Raw genomic sequence first — 17,475 nt, 5'->3', positions numbered from 1 at the left:
CTTTTGATTCTGATTTATTCTTTTTTGGGAACTATTCCTCTTGTGGTGGATACAGTTGTTTTTTTTTTTGTATGACTGTCCACTCCGGTGTCGGATGCTGTGCAGCTTGGAGGACTTTTCTTGATACTTTCTATTTTTGGACATTTGTTATGATGCATTGCCATTGCAACGGGGTTGTTTCTTACAACCGGGAGCAGCTAATTAATATCTCAAAAGCTCAAATAATACTTCAACTACAACCCCAAATCCCTGATGAGTTGAAAAGGAGACGCCGTGGATGCAGAGCAGGAGCTAAGAGAAGAGAGAGAAGGAGGAAGTTCAAATCATCTCTTCCGTCGATTATGATGGGCAATGTGAGATCGTTGGGAAACAAGTTGGATGAACTCCAAGCCCTACAAAGGACCCAGCCAGAGTACCGGGCATGCAGTATCATGTGTTTTACTGAGACATGGCTGCAGGATCATATCCCCGACTCCAGCATCTCTCTGCCGGGCTTTTTAACCATACGAGCAGACAGAGATTTAAAGAGGAGCGGCAAATGTAAAGGAAGTGGACTGGCAGTACTTGTGAACAACAGATGGTATCATCCAGGACATGTAACTGTGAAGTGTCATCTCTGCAGTCCAGATATTGAACTGCAGTAAGTTTTCGTCCATATTATTTACCCAGAGAGTTCACCAGTGTTATTTTGGCAACAGTTTACGGTCCACCTTCTGCTGTTGCCGACACTGCATGTGATGCCATCAGCTCAGTTGTTGCTAAGCTACAGACACAAAACCCCAATGCTTTTGTGGCAATTTCTGGTGATTTTAACCATGCTTCACTCTCTGCTACACTTCCAACGTTTCAACAGTTTGTCAGCTGCTCTACCAGAGAAAACAAAACATTGGATTTGTTTTATGCAAATGTCAAGGACTCACACATCTCTACGGCAAGACCTCCGCTAGGCAAATCAGATCACAATCTTGTTTTTCTCTGCTTGAAATATAAGCCCCTTGTTCAGAGGCAAGCTGTAATAAAGAAGACTGTGAGAAAATGGTCACAGGAAGCTGAAGAAGCTCTGCAAGGTTGCTTTGAGGCTACAGACTGGGACGCATTGTGCCAGCCACATGGAGAGGACATCAATGCCATGACTGAGTGTGTAACCGACTATATAAACTTCTTTGTGGATAACATCATCCCCACCAGAACCGTGAGATGCTTCCCCAATAACAAACCTTGGATCACCAGTGACCTGAAGGACCTGCTTAACAAGAAAAAAAGAGCCTTCAGAGAGGGAGACAGAGAATATTGAGGAGTTTACAGAAGCAACTTAAAGTCAAGACAAGAGACAGCAAGGAGGTGTACAAGAAGCTGGAGAGCAAGCTCCAGCAAAACAATATCAGTGATGTGTGGACAGGGATGAAGATCACAGGCTTCAAGCAGAAGGATGATCAGACCGATGGAGGTCTGGAGAGAGCCAATGAACTGAACACATTCTTAGGTTCAGTTCAGAAACCATCTTCGCATCCTCCTCTCCTGCTCACAGCCAAACAGACATCCCACCCTCCCTTGACCCACAGCTGTCCAGTAACACCTCACATTTTTTATCTTCCACCTCAGCCCTAGATCCTTCTGCTTCTACATGTTTGCCTTCAACCATATCAGAAGATGCTGATGCTTCCTTTGCTTCCCCCTTCCACCTGTGTGTCTCAAGAAGTCAGGTGAAGAGACAACTGGAGAGACTGAATAGGAATAAGGCTGCAGGTCCAGATCATGTCAGCCCTAGAGTCCTGAAGGCCTGTGCAGAGCAGCTCTGTGGGATTCTGCAGCACCTCTTCAACCTTAGCCTGGCCCAGAAGAAGGTTCCGGTGTTGTGGAAGACCTCCTGTCTTGTTCCGGTACCAAAGAAAACTCACACATCAGTCCTCAATGACTATAGACCTGTTGCCCTGACATCTCACATCATGAAGGTCCTAGAGAGACTCCTGTTGGCCCACCTGAGTAAGCAAACAATAAACCATCAGGACCCCCTTCAGTTTGCTTATCGCTGTGGAGTTGGAGATGAAGATGCCATCATATACCTGCTTCAACAAACCTACTGTCATCTGGACAAAGCCAGCAGCACTGTGAGGATCATGTTCTTTGATTTCTCCAGTGCATTTAATACAATCCAACCTGATTTGCTTTGTCAGAAACTCCAGAAGACTCAGGTGGAGGCCTCAACAATCTCCTGGATCAAAGACTACCTGACAAACAGACCACAGTTTGTGAGACTGAAGGGTTGTGAGTCTAACCAGGTAGTCAGCAGCACAGGAGCACCACAGGGGACTGTACTCTCACCATTCCTTTTCACTCTGTACACCTCAGACTTCCAGTACAAGACAGAATCCTGTCATCTGCAGAAATACTCGGATGATTCTGCAGTCGTGGGGTAGATCAGAGATGGACAAGAAGCTGAGTACAGGATGGTGGTGGACCGCTTTGTGGCAGGGTGTGGAAACAATCATCTCATGTTGAACGTGACTAAAACAAAGGAGATGATTGTAGATTTTAAGAGAAACAGGAATAAGTCAAAAACTATTTCTATCATGGGAGAAGAAGTGGAGGTGGTGGAGGAGTATAAATACCTCGGTGTTCACCTGGACAACAGACTAGAGTGGAGATGCAACTGTGAAGCCATCTACAAGAAGGGACAGAGCAGACTGTACTTCTTGAGGAAGCTTAGGTCCTTTGGTGTTTGCAGCAAGATGCTGCATATCTTCTATAAGTCTGTTGTGGAAAGTGTGATCTCTTCTACCATCATCGCATGGGGAAGCAGCATCAGAACCAGGGACTTAAAAAAGGTCAACAAGTTGATAAAAAAGGCTGGCTCTGTTCTGGGGACTCCTCTGGAACCTCTGGAGATCATTGTGGAAAGACAGATTCTTCATAAAATGAAGAACATTATGGAGAACCCTGAGCATCCTCTTCATGAGACTGTCCTACAACAACAGTGTCTTCAGTCAGAGGCTTCTTCAGATCTGCTGTAAGACGGAGCGCTACAGGAGATCCTTCCTGACCACAGCCATCAGCATCTACAGCGGCTCTTTGAAGAAACCTTCATAATATGAGCTATAACATTTAATTTCCCTTTGGGATTAATAAAGTATTTTTGAATTGAATTGAATGTTTCTGAAGTGATGTGGAAAGAGAGTTCAGTAGACTGACTCCTTAAAAACATCCTAAACACACTGTACCAAAGCATTTTGTTTTTTACTTCTTTTAAAATGGTGGTTATATCTAGTTTTTAAACTGTTCAGCCATATTTTTTAGTGTCTTTTCTTTTTTTTTTGCATATTTTTTCTAGGAAACATTTGTTATTTATAAAATGAAACACAAAAACTAGAAAAAAATTAAAACTGCGCAGACTTGCTAAAAAAGAAATTTTAATGCTTGCAACATGCCTTAGATTTGTGCTTACATGCAGCAAAACGCACAACTCAATCTCTTTGTTTTGCTTTTCGCTTTTCTAGGACGCCGCGAAGTAGAAAGCAGCAGTCCATGTCCAGCTCTTTGTCTTTGAGCCAAATTGCGACACCGAGACAGACCCTGTCCTTCTCAGCTGCCAGTACCCCGATGACCAGCAGCAGAACAACTCATGAAAGTGTCAGAGCATCAGATGTCTCACAGCTCGCATCGGCTCTTGAGCCGTCTCACCTGAGGCAACGCAGAGTAACCACAACCACCACTACAACTACTGTGGATGGACAGTGGGGTGAGTTTAATAAACTACAGAGATGGTCACAAAGAATTTTGAAAGCTCTGCCTTATTTCCTCAGAAAAGCTGCAATTGGCAGTAAAAGTTCAATCTTGTTGTCGTTTGGCTGTCCTCTTCCAGGGCAGCGCTCCAGCCACAGCTCATCAAACATCAATGGAGACGCCAGCATTTTGAAGTCCGGCGCCTCGCAGCCTAATGGTTACATCTGCAAAGATTGCTCGTTTCACACTCAGAAAAAGACCTCCCATGTCACACAGTCATCATTATCAGCATCATCATCATCCTGCCAAGCAGCAGAATTTTCCACTGATGCCCTCTCTTCTGTATCTTCACCTAACACAAGTATTTATACCAGAGACAGGAGTCAAAGGAACAAGACGGGTGAGAAAATACTTTTTCACTGCTGGGAAATTGTATGTTAAACTTTTTGAACTAGAAGATTCAAGGCCAGAATGAGCATCTCAAAGCTATGAATGTTAACCATTAATGATGTCTCTCTCCAGGTGTCCTGATGTCAGTATCTAACTCATGTATGCGCTACAGCAAAAAAGCCCTGGCCCCCATTGTGTCCTTAGTCTCAGTTCTCTACAGCAGTTTGGTCTGGCTGGGTACAAGGACCAGGTTTTCAGGAGGAAAAGGTATTCTGAATCTTTGTTGATCATTTACCCATTAATCCTTTACTCTCTGATCATCTGCTCTTATTCTTGATTCATGTAGCTCTTCAGTTATTTCATCATACTTACATTCCCATTTTTCCACTGTCTGGATTTGTTTTGGGGGATTTCTGTCAGTAACATCACTTCTTTATCTTCTAGATAATGTATTTTTAATTTTTTTCCACAGTTCTTTGTAAAAGTATTCTTACACCTAGAACCACAACATGCTGTCAAATCTTCAATGTATTTTTTTAAAGTTTTGTGTTTATAGATGGACACTAAGTAGAGCATTATTGTGATGCTAAACCATGTCCTCATTGTGAGGATCTTTACAAATATACATTTGAAATTGTTTCCTGTATTTACCACCCCCCTTTATTCTAAATAAATAAAATCTAGTGCAACCAGTTACCTTCACCATTAACCTAATTGGTAGAAAGTTTCCATACCTGTGTAATTAAACATCACTATTTCCAGTTGTTCTGTGAAAGCCTCAGAGCTTTGTTAGAAAACATTAGTGTACAAACAGCATCATGAAGACCAAGGAACACAGCACAGAGGTCAGAAATTTTTTTTGGAGAAGCAGAGTTTGGTTGAACATTTTGGAGAGTACCAGGCCAAGACTAACCTGGCAAGAAATCCATCGAAAGATGGGAAGATGGTCAGAGTGATGGGAAACACTGATTGAATTAAGAAAAACATAACCAACATGTGACAAACATTGAATCAAGGTGCAAGGCACTGTTTTTGTCTCTGATCGTGAATCAAGTTTCCGTCTTGAATAACGATGCCTGTGTGGACAGGGATGTCAACGGACGTGTCAACAGGTGTCCAAGCCTCGTTCTCGGACTCCTTGAGACAAGCGTGGTCCTCGAGTTTGTCCAAACTTTGGCTGTTTAAGCAGACTGTTCTCCACAGGATGATGGGCTCCAAGGTTTATAGCTTTGAAGAACAAGGTGTCTGCTGTTGCTTCACTGGAGAATGGTTAAAAATCACCGCTCCGGACTTCTGCTGCTGCTCTTCCTTTAATGAACTTTCTCTCCTTTCTAAACATTTACTGTTTTGTTAGCCGAGATAGAGGCCTCCTCAGGAGATAGAGATGCATGGTTTCTCACAGTGTGGGTGGGCCTTTGAAGAATGTCATCATCTTCCTATCTCTCTTTCCTAATCGACACATCTTTCACTTTCACACTTTCTTCTATTTCTGAAAGGGGAAGGATACTAAAAACAAAATAAATAGCTATGTCATTATATCAGTACTTCAGACAACACTGTCACAGGTATTGTACTTCTTCCTTTTGTTAAATGAGTTTTTGAGAGCAGATATGCACTCAATTGACCCTTTTAAGGAGAACTTAAAAGAAGGCCTCAAATGTGCTGACCATAGCTAAAAGGCTGTAGTTTCAACAAATAAAAGGTCATGTTTCTACCCAGTTTATTCCCTAATTATATTTTTTCCACAGAGGCAGATGTATTTGCTCTGATGGTTCAGTTTCACTACTTTATTTTTTATTCCTATTTCTCGCAGGTTCTTCTGTGTATTCTCTTCACCGATTTCATGCATCTGTTGTTTCTTTACTTTCATTCTTCTCAGTAAGATACATTTTCTCCACAAAAAGATGGTCTCATGATGTTTTTCTCATCTTCTCCTTGATTTTTGCCATGATGTTCTCGCATGAAACCTTTCGTTATTGATGTGTTGCAGGTCACTCAAGCTTCTGTGGAAGCATGAACGTGAAGGACCTGGTGACCGAAGATGCATCACATCTTAATCTCAATGGTTCCCTGTGTAAGCACACACAACACATGTTCTCTGTTTCGCTTTGTGTTGGGTTCCTCATGCGCATCTTTGATTGACAAAGTCAATGATATGCGTGCCCCGTGTCAGGATCAGTGGGCAGAGGTTGTGTGAACCTTTTTTTGCTGACAGGACACTTGTAACTTGTAACTCTATGAGTTACATTAACGCTCAGCTTGGACTCCTGCTTTACTTGCACTGCCATACTTGCACAATGATCACCTGCACTGTTGTATTGCTCTTGCATCTTATACTGCTCTATATTTACTCTCACTCACTTAAAACTGTGCACATATATTTATATTATATTGTAGATATGTTTATACTGTTTAATTTGTACTGTATTGCACCGACTACGCCAAAACAAATTCCTTGTATGTCCAAAAACGTACTTGGCAATAAAGCTTTTCTGATTCTGATTCTGAACTGCTTTAACGTCTCGGCAGCATGTCGAACTTCATGACCTGCAGGAAGTGTAGCCAGCTCATATTTTTTTTTTCTTTTTTTAAAAAGCATCATTTGAAACTTTAACATACGCTGTGATTACTGAAATATGTAATGCTTGCAAATTAATACATGAGAAGAAAAGAAACCGATGAAATCAGATAAATCGTTTTAAAACTAAAGTTTGTATAGGGAGAAAATCAAATTTAATACTAATTCAATTAATGTCTCCTCGCTACTGTTGAACTGACCACTAAAGCGAATAAGGTAAACAAATTAGGAAGACTTTTTCAAAAACAAAGGCTGAGTAAAAACTTTGATCATGAATCTGAACCTCAGATGTCAAGTGGAAGGTTATTTTAATTGTCTAATTTGGACTTTTATAATGGGAAAAAAACTATGGAAGCGCAAAATTATGAACCAGGATGATCTATCAGCCCTAGGCACCAGACCGCCAGCAACCAGATAGTAGAAGACACTTATGTCTGGTCCAGCATATGCTGCTCTTCACTGAGTTCTGATGTCAGGAGGCTCCTGATTGTGGATTCAGAACTGATAGGCGTGTTTAGAAAAAGGTACTGAAGAGATGCGTCCATGATGCTAAAAACCTGAACATGGATTTAAAAACTGTTAATCAAAAATAAAAAGCTTTAAGTAGTGGACGTTACAAACATTTAACACAACCACCTTCCAAACAGGGGGATTGGTCCTGGTTCTGAATCGGTCAGGTTCTGCTTCTTTGATAGACCAAAGCTTGCTGAGAGTTCGGTTCTGTCTTTGTCTTGAACAAAGAACCCAGCACAACCTTGAGTAGCTGTCACTGGGGACTGATCACGCCAAATTTAAAAATTCTTATTTTAGAAACTTTTAGGTAAGGAAATGTTAAAGTGGTAAATTTGAATTCTATTGTGGCATCTGAGAACAATAACAGATACAGAAACTCAACACAAAGGATCTCAGGAAGTGAAATATCAAAGTTAACAGGTTGATAACCTAAAGAAAGGACTTGTGTCAGACATTAAGTCCAGTTGATCAGATGATGAACCAAACCAGTGTTTCTTTTAAATCATTTGACACCAAGTTAATTTGACAAAAACAAATGTTTTTCAGAGAAATTTAGAAAGCTGTTGTTTGGATATTTTTGTTTAGTTTTCCATGGAGCTTTGCAGCTTGTGTCATTGTATAATTTGCTTGATGTTCATTCATATTTAAATATTGCAGAATACATGTCTATAATCATGCAGCTTATTTTCCTTTTTGCCTTCTGCTTGTCTGCTGTCCATCGTTTTGGACACACAGGTGACGACCATAAAGGCAAGCAGTACTCTGAGTCTCGCACTGTCGTCCTTACACAGACCTCTAGGTTATGGCGCTTGGTGGGGGCGCTGTGGAGCATCCTAGCTTATGCAGGTTAACTGAAGCTGCATCATTTTATTAATCCTAATCCTTCCATTACAAATATATTTTTACATGCATGTTGTTGTTGTAGGTCATTTGTAAGTTAAATTGATGTAATTGGTGAACCTCATTCACTTTGTCTGGCAGGTTCCTGCCTGCTGCAACCCAGTCACTGTGTGCTTGGAGCTGGTAAAGCTATAGATTCAGGAGTTACCACAGCAGCACAGAGGCTTCTATCATTCTTCTGGATGATCCTAGCAGCCCCAGGTAGGTTTCGAGTTTTTGTAATTTTAAATAAATGTTTATTCTCGCCCTCTTTTGTTTATTTGAATATTTTCTGTTATTTTATTTGTATTTATTAGTAAAAGCAGGAAAGGGACTGCTGTGGTTTCTTGCAAGAGGATGGTACCACCTGGTGTCCATTATGTCTCTCCTCAATGTCTTCTTTCTGACTCTGTAAGAGTTCTTACCTCTGATAACAGTGAATGAATCATGCACATTTGTTATTTTAATACTAGCAATAAATTAAAAGTCAAAACATTTGAATTATGTTATTATGAGTTTTAGTTTATAAAGTGTTAAACATAGAAAAACTAACTTGTTTGTTTATAGATACATTCAAGTATTTTAAATCTGTACATAACTTCATTTTACGTAAATAAAAATTAAACATTTTCTGATCTAAATTTTTCTCTTTTCAATTCAGTTCTTTTAACTGGTTGTAACATTCTGTGTTTCAGATGCGTTCCCAAACTCTGGAAGCTCCTATTGCTGCTTTTGCCTCTTTTACTACTTCTGCGTGAGTAAACCGCCCCCTTTTTAAACAGATGGAACCAGATTACTGTAGTCAGCACACACAGAGAAAGATATGTGGATATCAGAACCAGCACGGGTCTCTAGAGTCTGCTGTAAATGTAGCTGCAGTTTCAGGTCAACATTTCAGAGTCTTCACTGTAGTTCAGAGATTCTCAAAGAGTTCATCATTTTCTGCTCAATCCTGCTGCATTTAAAATAAGCCATCTCTTTTATTAAGCAATAACATTTAGGTTATCCCCTTTTAAAGGTTGAGAAAAGTTTTTTTTTAGTGTTTATGATTCAAAAACATTTAAAACCAATTTGTGTGTCTGCAATGTCAGTTTCACTCTAAATGTAGATATTCTAAATTTAGGATATAATATAAATTTCCTAAAATGGTGAAATACTATTTAACCAGATAAATATTGCTGTCTCTTGAGTAAGGTTTAAACTCACATTCTTTTGTCCACCTGCAGTTTTATGGTGGTGGTTTCCATCCACTGCTGCCCTGCTTGCCTACCTACCAGCCATAAACCTCACCGAGTGGCGTTCTATATCTAGATTCACCTTCTTCTCTGACTTGGCTGCCGTTCCCGCTGCTGTCCCTGCAACAGAGACTCCCATGGAGCAGGCTCATGTCTCTCCTGTCTCCCAAGCAACAGTGAGTAGCAGCCTGTGGTAGTACGGTACTTCACAAAACTTCCATACCCTATTAAACCTTCTTGCAACCGCAAACATCAGTATTTTATTATTATTATTATTTTTTATAAGAAATTGGTGCATAATTTGTAAAGTGGAATTAAATCCATAAATGGCTTTCAAATAAATAAATAAAAACAAAAGTATAAAATGTGTGTCTTTGTACTCAGCTCCCTTAATGTCTCTGACATTCCTTGTTTTATATTGTGTTATATTCTAACCCTTCCTCCGTCTTCATGAAGCTGTTTGTTCTCTGAGGCCTTCACAGAACAGCCTAATTTAACTGAGAATAAATTACACGCTGGCAGACTTTATTTACTTATAATGAGACTTCAGTTTAGTGTAATTTAATGCACTGGATTTTATTTAGGGGCATCAGAGTAAAGGGGGATAAATACAAATGAATGCCACAATTTAATTGAGTTTATAAATTTTTTTAAAGTTTGAGTTTAGGGTTGTAATATAACAGAACGTTTAAGTTGTATGGTGTATGATTAGTAACTTCATCCAAGGCTGACTTTGAGTTAGACTTCAGATTGAATATATATATTCATTTTTAATAACTTCACTCTATTCCTTCTCAGCCAATCCTTCCTCCACTGACTGTCCACAGTGGTGTGGACCTGGAGCGTCTCGAACGTGTCGAGCAACAGTTGGCGTTGTTGTGGGAGAAAGTCCAGCAGAGACACCAGAAGCAGGATCAGCATCACAGTGATATTCTGGGTCTCTACGGTTCCCTCAGAGAGCAGCTCCAAAGTCAGAACGAGAGGGAGAGCTTTCAAGTGTGGGTGTCCTCTCTGATGGAGCAGCGAATGGGTGTGCTGCGAGGAGAGCTGGAACAGGAGAGCACAAACAGAGCGCAAGTAGGTCTTGATGATCATTACCATTTGATCCTGACCGTGAGATGGGCAAACTTACCAGAGGTTGGGAAAATAAAGTTTTAATTTGTTTCCTTTGCAGAGTTCAGAGCAGCAGAAACAACAACAGGAAAGTCAGGCAACACGCTTGTCTGATTTGGAGCTTCTGCTCAAGGCTTTGGCAACAAAGACTGAGGTTTGCCTCAAGACCACATTATGACAAATGATGGAGATTAGTTAACATTTACTGAAAGCAATGATTAACATAAATTTTTCATGTGCGTATAATAGGAGATGCAGCAGAAGCAACAGCAGTATGAGGACGAGACGAAGGAACAAGAGAAAGAGGCTGCAGTCACAGCTCCTAGCAGGTACTGAGGCAACGAGAAATTAAATCTGCAAACTAACATGAGAACAGCTTTTTTCTTATTTTACATGTTGCATTTTATGGTGTCTTAAGTGTATAACGTGTAGTTTCTATCCTTTTATCAGTGTGGGTGTTAAGCAGGAGGACCATGATGCTCTGCTGCTGGAGGTGCAGAGACTTGAAGCAGAGCTGAGTAAAATCAGGGTAGACCTGCAGGGTGTTGCAGGATGTAAGGGCAAATGTGAGCAGCTGGATTCACTGCAGGAGACTGTAAGTAACACAAACTTCCAATCCAAACAGCAATGCTCCTAAATTGCCCAAACTTCAGATAAAGTATTTCCTGCTATTTTTATTTCAAAATGCCCCTCTTTAGATATCGAATCAAGTGTCCTCGCAGTTGCGGAAAGAGCTGCAGGCTCTGTTTTTTGGCAGCGGTGCATCAGCAGAGCAGGGGGAGATCCCCCAGTCTCTGATCCACTGGTTGTCACAGCGCTATGTGAGCACCCCTGACCTGCAGGCGGCGCTGGCCTCCATTGAGCTGAGCATCCTGAAGAACATATCGCTGCAGCTGGAGCACAGTCAAGCCCAGACTCTGGACGAGGCCGAGTCCAGAACCAGAAGCATCGTTCAGACGGTAAAAGGGGCGGTCCAGCACACTTCTTCAACTGAGGGCCTGCCTGAGGAGGTAATGCATTTATACCTTCTGCTGTTAATGATTCACATCTTTGCCACAAAATCTATTAAAAACAATTAAAATGTGTTTTTTTCTGTCATTTGGAAAACAGCATGTGAAACTGATTGTTCAGAACGCCCTGAAGCTTTACTCCCAAGACCGGACGGGTCAGGTGGACTACGCCCTGGAGTCTGGAGGTAAGAAGGAAACCTGTCCATCCTGAGCCTGTTTCCAGGTCAGTAGTTAACTCTGGTGTGGTTTAAAGGGATTAGCAGTCTGGCATTTCTGTGTTCCGTATGTATTACGTAACGAGGACAAAGCATTAGCAGGCTCGAGGTCTGCAGGGTATTAAACCTGCTGTCTGTCAGCCTGTTTGTGATATTAACTTTCATGGTTGGGCTGGGCACTTCAACATTGTTCTTTGGTTATCCATACATCCATTCTCTGTACTCATTTATGATTGCACTCACTAAGGGGAATGTAGGGAGACCTATTACCTTCGTACCTTCATACCTTTCTTTGTTTAATCAGGTGGTAGCATCCTCAGCACTCGCTGCTCTGAGACATATGAAACAAAGACGGCCCTCATGAGTTTGTTTGGCCTGCCACTCTGGTACTTCTCCCAGTCTCCACGTGTTGTCATCCAGGTGAGCCCCACCTTCAGATATCCAGAGAAAGAAAATGTTTTAATCATAAAAAAACAGAAGCGTGCATAAATCGACCGGTAACTGTTAAATTACTAACTTTTGTTTTTAAAAATAATCCTGTCCATCAGCCCGATGTGTATCCTGGTAACTGTTGGGCGTTTAAAGGCTCTCAAGGTTATCTGGTGATCAGGCTGTCCCTGAGGATCCTGCCCACATCCTTCTGTTTGGAACACATTCCTAAGGCCCTCTCTCCAACAGGAAACATCACCAGTGCTCCATGCAACTTCACTGTCTTTGTAAGAAACACTGACCCAAGGTTGTAAATAATCAAATAGAAGCACTTGTGTCTTGTTTTGACTTGTTTTTTACATTGTTTTCTTTAGGGTCTGGATGATGAGTACCAAGAAGAAGGAACATTGCTTGGACACTACACATATGAAGAGGATGGCGAGTCTTTGCAGTTCTTCTCTGTTAAGGTAACTTTAAAAGCAACATTATAACCTTTTAAACGTTAAAAAAATCAGAATTTATCATTATTTTTTATCTAAATCTTTGTTTTATTTTTCAGGAGAAAAACGACAAGGCCTTCCAGATCATCGAGGTGCGGGTTCTGTCTAACTGGGGTCATCCAGAATACACATGCTTATACCGCTTCAGGGTCCACGGAGAGCCTCGTCCCGAATGAAGCAACCACCACCAGACGCACTAATAAAACAACATTACGCTCTATCTGTATATAACTCTCACCAGCTTCTTTCAAAACGGAGGGGACCTCATCGTGTGGATAGTTTGGTATGAAAGCCATGAAGACAGAGAAGTTGTGGACTGTAAAAGCAATGTGCGGAGATGGAATCAGAGAAGTATGTTTATAAAATACTGAAAGAATCACAGGGAAGTTTTGTATCTGGACTGTAAAGGAATGCAGAGAGAAATGGAACCACAGAAGAAGCTAAAAGTCTTTTTTCATTGCACTGAGTTGCTCAAGAGGGTATCGAGACACACCTGAGCAGACAAAACCAACCCCACTTCTACAGGAAGGTGGACACTCTTAAATAGGACGGGGATTTCAGACTCATTGCAGCCACCTGTTCATTCTGCATCTGATTTGTTTTAGTTCTTTTACCCTTTTTAACTTTCATATTAGAATCTGCTATTTTTAGGAACAAGACCACTTTGTCTGTGCCTGAGATGCTGTCCAGACACGTCACTCCCTTCGTTGCTGTGCTAACCTGAGAAGTCAACATGCTAGGCTTTGCCTGAATGCTTTGCCATAGACTTTTGTTAAAGAACTGAACATGCTGCCCGTGGAAAAGTTCAAGTACGGACCCAACGCAACTTTCCTTTAATCACACTGAAACCACTGACCTTAGCTTTATGTGATGCAAACTTTAGGATGCTCCTTACTACATTCAGTACAAGACATCTGCCAACATATGGCTCCTCCTCCGAACGCACTATAAAATACTACATCCATCATGTACAGTGCCTTGCAAAAGCATTGTTACATTTTGTTACAAATACAAACTCCACTGTGTTTTATTGGAATTTTATGTGATAGACCAAAGGAACCAGATGTATGGTTTTCACATTTTAAAAAATAAAAATCCAAAGTGTTGTGTGCCTGTGTATGCTAAACCTCTGAGTCAATACTTGGTAGAACCACCTTTTACTGCAGTTACAGTTTGGAGTCCTTTGGGGATATTTCTGTACCAGCTTTCCTCATTTAAAGGCTTAATTCTTTGCACAATAGCTCATGCTCAGATTTCATGCAGAGTGTCTGTGAACATCAATGTTTACATCTTGTGGCAGATCATCAGTTTGCTTAAGTCTGATCTTTGACTGGACCATTTTAACAAATGAATATAATTTGATCTAAATCATCCTTTGGCTGTTAAGAGTTTTCCTGCTAAAAGGTGAACTTCTGTTTTTTTGACGGGTTTGAGCTTTATCCTTCTACCCATCACTTCTGAGCATCTTTCCTGCCCCTGCTAAAGAACAGCCTCCCCCCAGTACGGACAGTACCATGTTTTACTGTAGTGATGGTGTGTTCATGATGACGTGTAGTGTTGGTTTTGTGCCACATAGAATTTTGCATGTACGTGAAAAGGGCCAAATTTGGTTTGTGTCCTCTACATGGCTTGTTGCAGATTTCTTAAGGATTCATTGTTTTTGCTGTCCAATCTTCCAGAAAGTCCTATCAACAGATTCTGCCACATGAGCTGTGGATCTCTGCAGCTCCCCCACATTTAGCATGGGCCTCTTGGCTGCTTCTCCTACTAATGCTCTCCTCGTCAGTTTAGGTAAATGGACACATCTCAGTAGGCTGGCAGTTTTACCGTACTCTTTCTTGGATGATTGAACAGAGATCGGTGAGATGTTCAAAGCGTGGAATAATGTTCTATTACCTAATCCTAGTCTCTGCCCTGTCTACTGTGTTCCTTGGTCTTCATGGCGATGCTTGTTCACTAATTTTCTCTAACAAATCTTTTGAGACCTTCACAGAAAAGCTGGATTATTAAATTACGTCACGTTATGTTACGGAGAGTCATTGAATTTTACGCAGGGCATTTCTGGAAGAACATTTTTTGGAAAATACAAAAGACTTGTGACTAGGGTGGACTACAACAGTGGTGTCTAAAGTCAGTTTTCAAAGGCCCTACATGTTTTTGATATTTTCCTGGCTCAACTCACCTGGATCAAATGCATGGTTCAAATGACATGAGGTGATTCACGCATTTGCTTCAGGGGTGTTGGAGCAGGAGCTCTCGTAAAACTTGCAGGGTGCCAGCCCTTGAGGACTGGAGTTCGACACCCAGGTTTAGATCAAAGCATGTTCATGTGTTAGATTGGCCCATTCAAAGTTCAGATCTAAATCCAAATGAGAATCTGTGGCAATACTTAAAAAGTTTACAGGCACTCAAATATCTTATTTGACGAAGCTTGGGCTGTTTTGTAAAGAAGGACCAGAAATCTTTGTGTGTAGATGTGCAAAGCTGCTAGATGCATAGCCAGTAACTTTTTTGTAATCACAAGAAAAGGTGTTCTACAAAGTTGTTTGAATACAAATGCTCGCCACACTTCCATGATTTTATTTGGAAAGCATTTAGAAAGCCATGGATCGTTTTCCTTCCACTTCACAATTATGCACCGCTTTCTGTTGATCTTATGAACAAAAGGTTGAACGGGATTTTTAAAGGGAGTTTATCACAATAGATTTAATTTAGAGGTATCAAAGTAAAAGAGTTATTACAAAAGTACACCACAATTCATATTTTCCTTTGTTAAACAAAGCCATGTATCATTCACTTCATCCACTTCACAATCACGCACTACTTGGTGTTTGGTAAACATAAAAATCCATTCAACTCATTGAGTTTGTGGTTGAAACGCAACAAAATGTTGAAGAGTTGAAGGTGCATGAATCTTGTGCGGCACTCTATATGAAAGTGTTTAAGTCCAGTGCCTGGAGCTCAGATCTTAACCAGAGCTTGGAGCTAAAAGAGTTTGGTTTTGTCTTTCTCTCTCTCCCTTTACCTTTACCTAAATGTCTGTTCACACGGGCTCTTTAAACACTAAAATCCTGAAGGAATGTAATTTGTATATTTCAGTGTTTATCATTGGTCCTTTACAATATCTACTTTTATCAGTGTTGATTTATGAAAAGAGAAATCCTGTCATTATTATGATTGTTACTATTATTTCTACAGTTGCTCATGGTGTTTGCTTTCTTTTTGTTTTAATTTGGGGGATTATTCAAAACGGTATGCACTGCAACAACTTGTAAGACAAAAGTTCATGGCACAGGTATTTTTGTTCAAAGTGGGGCTATGTAAAGACTTCTGGTTGGGTAGGTTAAAAATGCTATTTGTAAAAACGTTTTGCTCACAATCTTATTTATTAACAAGTTATTAGTGGCTGCAAATTATGGGGTTTGGCCGTGTATATTTTGTTAAAGGTTGTTCAGTGCATTTTGGAAATCCTTTTTTAAGATAAATGGTTATTTTTGTTCAGTCATGAGATGACTTAACTGCTTTGGAATATATTCCAATAAATACTTTAATTTTGATCTTTTATACCATTTATTTGTATCTATTTTCACCTGACATGCTTGTATTACTTGATAAATATTAAGAAGTCTGGATTCTCTACTATAAAATGTTCTGGATTTTAAAAAAAATACATGATCAGATTAGATTTGGATGATTGTAACGCAAACACATTTTAAGGCAAGACATGTTTATTTACATAACACAATTCATACACGAGGACATCAAAGAAAACAAGCCTAAGAATAAAAACATTCAATAAAAGAAACATGTTAAAATAGAGATACTAGAATTTGATTATACATTCATTTTCAATTGATCTTAGTTTGTGTTTTAATTTAAAAACTTTTGTTACAGGGATACAATTGTTACCTACAAAATTTATTAGAAATTGTCTCCAGAAGGACTCTAACCAGGCATTGTATATGACTCATAGTCCAAAGTGGTTGGTTCTGTACAAAGTAACTGGAGCTTAGAGTAGTGAAATACTCAACCTAAACAGCAAGAGCTGGGGTAGCAGCATGTGTATGTCACCATAGTCAAAAACATTCAAGTATGTAGCCTGAACATGTATTTTCCTGACTGACTGACAGACAGACAGATAGATGGCAAGCTGCTGCCATCTTGTGGTACATACCAGTAATAGCTGTAATGCGTCTGTAACCGGCTTTGCTGCTGCCAGGTCACACCATTCAAATCACCGATAAGACGCTGCGTTGTGTAATGACGACAATTCAGGAGTTCTGGATCAGCCTAACTGGTGGCATGTTTATTCTTCCTCCATAACAGCCATGAACGGACTGACTTTTATCATAATATTTAACATAAAACGCTAACGTAATTAACCATGCTACATATTCTAGATCGGGACAAAACAATAAATAAAAAAATAAAAGAAACACACACCACCAAAGTTCAATAAAAAAACATGAATCACAACATACCTGCACAGAATGGAATCAGACAGTTCAGTAGCACGAAATAAACACCCAGCCGACATCAGTTCACCTGCCCATGAGAAAGGAACCACAAAGCAAACCCCCCCCCCCCCCCCCCCCGTTCACACATGTGCTACAACAGTAAGCCTTAACTTTCAACAACTTATTCCATTCTTTGCTGAACTACATACACAAAATGAAATAAACATATTACGAACGTGCTAGCTAAAAGATTGTAGAGCATTTTATCTCCTACAGCAACTTTTTAGACCACAAATCAATAAAGTCTCTGTGGAAAACTCACCTTCCTCCATAACAGCTATGAACGGACTGAAGAAGGAGGAAATTACGTCACAGGTTACGACCGAATAAAAAACTAAACCTCCACAAAATTAATACAAAGATTTTGTGTAAGTAA

General features: G+C 40.2%; 2 protein-coding genes and 1 long non-coding RNA gene across 8 annotated transcripts in view; 2 read left to right on the top strand and 1 right to left on the bottom strand.

The window, feature by feature from the left end:
* The window catches only part of LOC124863909 (SUN domain-containing protein 1-like), a 37,989-nt gene extending 23,978 nt beyond the window's left edge, over window positions 1-14,011 (top strand). For 5 of the 6 annotated variants that reach the window (XM_047358469.1, XM_047358467.1, XM_047358466.1 and 2 more), the window contains 20 exons: window positions 3,495-3,736; window positions 3,860-4,120; window positions 4,243-4,377; window positions 5,199-5,351; window positions 6,101-6,184; window positions 7,937-8,047; window positions 8,183-8,302; window positions 8,398-8,491; window positions 8,776-8,834; window positions 9,307-9,491; window positions 10,114-10,392; window positions 10,490-10,582; window positions 10,678-10,757; window positions 10,879-11,023; window positions 11,127-11,438; window positions 11,539-11,623; window positions 11,958-12,073; window positions 12,202-12,369; window positions 12,457-12,549; window positions 12,642-14,011. In XM_047358469.1, coding sequence (XP_047214425.1) covers window positions 3,495-3,736; window positions 3,860-4,120; window positions 4,243-4,377; window positions 5,199-5,351; window positions 6,101-6,184; window positions 7,937-8,047; window positions 8,183-8,302; window positions 8,398-8,491; window positions 8,776-8,834; window positions 9,307-9,491; window positions 10,114-10,392; window positions 10,490-10,582; window positions 10,678-10,757; window positions 10,879-11,023; window positions 11,127-11,438; window positions 11,539-11,623; window positions 11,958-12,073; window positions 12,202-12,369; window positions 12,457-12,549; window positions 12,642-12,758 — 2,932 coding nt within the window. In that variant the 3' untranslated portion in view covers window positions 12,759-14,011. The remainder of the gene's footprint in view (window positions 1-3,494; window positions 3,737-3,859; window positions 4,121-4,242; window positions 4,378-5,198; window positions 5,352-6,100; window positions 6,185-7,936; window positions 8,048-8,182; window positions 8,303-8,397; window positions 8,492-8,775; window positions 8,835-9,306; window positions 9,492-10,113; window positions 10,393-10,489; window positions 10,583-10,677; window positions 10,758-10,878; window positions 11,024-11,126; window positions 11,439-11,538; window positions 11,624-11,957; window positions 12,074-12,201; window positions 12,370-12,456; window positions 12,550-12,641) is intronic. The other variant, XM_047358468.1, reaches the window with a different exon arrangement.
* The window catches only part of LOC124863911, a 265,902-nt gene that overhangs the window by 99,462 nt on the left and 148,965 nt on the right, over window positions 1-17,475 (top strand). The gene's annotated exons all lie outside the window — the stretch shown is intronic.
* LOC124863914 lies at window positions 10,208-17,163 on the bottom strand. The gene is made up of 3 exons (XR_007037216.1): window positions 17,064-17,163; window positions 11,940-12,084; window positions 10,208-10,362 (listed from the first exon to the last, which is right to left on the bottom strand). It is a non-coding gene; the product is annotated as an uncharacterized LOC124863914 (long non-coding RNA).

The sequence above is a fragment of the Girardinichthys multiradiatus genome, chromosome Y, assembly GCF_021462225.1.
Source record: "Girardinichthys multiradiatus isolate DD_20200921_A chromosome Y, DD_fGirMul_XY1, whole genome shotgun sequence".
NCBI lineage: Eukaryota > Metazoa > Chordata > Actinopteri > Cyprinodontiformes > Goodeidae > Girardinichthys > Girardinichthys multiradiatus.
Note: the sequence above shows the minus strand (reverse complement) of the source record. Positions and strands in the feature narration are given on the sequence as shown.